General features: G+C 51.5%; 1 protein-coding gene across 1 annotated transcript in view; it reads right to left on the bottom strand.

Annotated features, from left to right (window-relative positions):
• The window catches only part of LOC134060169 (tetratricopeptide repeat protein 28-like), a 164269-nt gene that overhangs the window by 35355 nt on the left and 126414 nt on the right, over positions 1-2500 (bottom strand). Inside the window, exon 6 of the mRNA XM_062516788.1 lies at positions 561-1357. Within this exon, the coding sequence (XP_062372772.1) occupies positions 561-1357 (797 nt within the window). The remainder of the gene's footprint in view (positions 1-560; positions 1358-2500) is intronic.

Here is a 2500-nt window from a genome sequence, read left to right as displayed (position 1 = left end):
AAACAAGGTATTACTATAATCTACAGATTACAAACAAACTGTTGCTTTAATCAACATATTACAAACAAGCCGTTGCCCTAATCGACAGATTAGAAAACAAGTTATAGCTCTTTCTACAGATTATAAACAAGATTCTGTTGACACTGTTAACTACAATGACTGATTAGGTTGGCTTTGGTTAAACTGATGTTCAGTAATTCTTCAGTAACAACAATTTTAAAACCAAACAAACCATCTGTAATATCTGAAGGAGGAGCAGATGTTATCTGAAACTCCATATTGATTACCAATGAGATAACTATGGCTATAATGACTGTGGCTTTTAATTTGTAAGAGCAGCCTTAACCTGTCTGTTGAAATGTCTGAATGTTGAGGCTGGCTGCTGACAATAAAAAAAGGCGCTTTCACGTACTCTTTGTGGAGACTGATCATTTCAAGGACAGACAACAGACCCATTAACTCACTTGTCCTCGCTCGCTTTAAAAGCGGGCAGCACAGAGACCGTAAAGCGCTCTCATTACTCCGTTTCTAATGCCTCCCACGGAACCCGCCGTGCCTACCTGGAGGGCGAGCGCCAGCTGCTGCTCGTAAAACTGCACGGCGGCCGCCATGTCTTTCTTGCAGACGGCGATGTCTCCGAGGTTGCCCAGGGCGCGGAAGCGCGCCTGCGCGTTGTCCAGCGACTGCGCCAGCGACAGCAGGTACTTCTGGCACTCCTCGGCCTTGGCGAAGTCGCCGAGCGCCTTGAAGGCCAGCCCCAGGTTGCAGTAGGCCTTGGCCTGGCTCAGCTTGTCGTGGAGGTCCTTGGCCAGCGCCAGGTCCTGCTCGTAGTACTTGACGGCGTCGCGGAAGCTGCCCAGGCAGTAGTGGGCGTAGCCCAGGTTGTGGCACACCTTGCCCTCGCTCTCCATGTCCTGGAGGTCGGGCGAGAGGCGCAGGTACTGCTCGTAGTAGGGCACGGCCTGGGCGAACTCGCCGCGCGAGCAGTGGAAGTTGCCAAGGTTGCCCAGCGCGCGCGCCTCGCTCTGCACGTCGCGGAGCTCGCGGGCGATGTTGAGGTGGTTCTGGTAGTGCTGGAGGGCGCGGTCGTGGGCGCCCAGCGCCTGGTAGGCCACCGCCAGGTTGCCGTGCGTGGAGGCCTGCGAGGCGCGGTCGTTGACCTCCATGGAGATCTGCAGCTCCTGGCGGTGGTAGCGCACGGCCTGCTCGAAGGAGCCCAGCGCGTTGTAGGCGTTGCCCATGTTGCCGTAGGAGCGGCCCTGCGCCGCGTAGTCGCTCAGCTCCTGCGCGATGGCCAGGTGGGTCTTGTGCAGCTTCAGCGCCGTCTCGTACTCGCCCTTCATCTGGTGGATGATACCTGCAGCACAGAGAGAGGGAGGGAAAGAGAGAGAGAGAGAGAGAGAGAAAGAGAGAGAGAGAGAGAGAGAAAGAGAAAGAAATAGAGAGAGGGAGAGAGAAAGAGAGAGAGATACAGAGAGAGATGGAGGGAGCGAGAAAGAGAGAGAGAGAGAGAGAGAGAGAGAGAGAGAGAGAGAGAGAGAGAGAGAGAGAGAGAGAGAGAGAGAGAGAGAGAGAGAGAGGAGAGCGGAGGAGAGAGAGTAGAGGAGAGAGGAGAGAGCACCGTTAACGGCTTGGCTACACGTCAGAACAATCACAAACAGGCGCAAAAGTTTTTGGACCTCCTACTTTCTCACCGATTTATCAGACAAAACAGACTTGTGATTTGCATTTAAAACACACTCAAAGCCTTGTGCAAAACCTTGATGACATGATTTGATTCAGAGTTTTTTAATTAGTTTTTTTCCCCTCTCCAGCTGGCACGGACAAAGAACACAGGGGCCCAACCCAAAGGATGGCACATAAAAAGCGTTAATTAAAAATCATTCTGACTCGGCTCTCTCTGTCTCTCTCAAGAGTGCATTTCGACATGTATGTCATTAAACACATCACACAGATTAATTTTAATAACCGCAGAACATGACGGCACAATCACCATATGTAAAACAAACACACGCGCGCAGACGCGAAAAACACTCGAAAAGAAGATTAATTGCCAGATTAAACACCATAACATAATAATCGCGTGCAAACATCATAAGACCAATCCCTGCGCAGAGCACACAAAACAGCTGTCGCCATTAGAAGCAGCGTAAACAGCCCTAAAAACACAAACGAGAAAGAAAGGTCTCTGCTACATTATTTAACAGCTTGGGAACCAAATGTTATTACCGACCATAAAAAGGCATCAGCGTTGTCGTCGTTGTACCCCCTTCCGCACCCACACCAACCCCCCACCCCTCACCCATCCCGAACAAGTGATCTGCGCTAGGCTCCCCAGAGAGGCTAACCCCAGCCGTGAGTCCCCTGCTCCCACTCTGTTGTCGCTTGGCTCTCCATAAAATAATAATTACAGCCATAATATCAAAGCAAGCTGCGTGGTCCCAGGGAGAGACGGAGGGGGAGAGAGAGAGAGAGAGAGAGAGACTCACAGAGCGGGAGA

The sequence above is a fragment of the Sardina pilchardus genome, chromosome 16, assembly GCF_963854185.1.
Source record: "Sardina pilchardus chromosome 16, fSarPil1.1, whole genome shotgun sequence".
NCBI classification, from domain to species: domain Eukaryota; kingdom Metazoa; phylum Chordata; class Actinopteri; order Clupeiformes; family Clupeidae; genus Sardina; species Sardina pilchardus.
The sequence above is the reverse complement of the archived record's forward strand: the minus strand, read 5'-3'. Positions and strand labels throughout refer to the sequence as shown.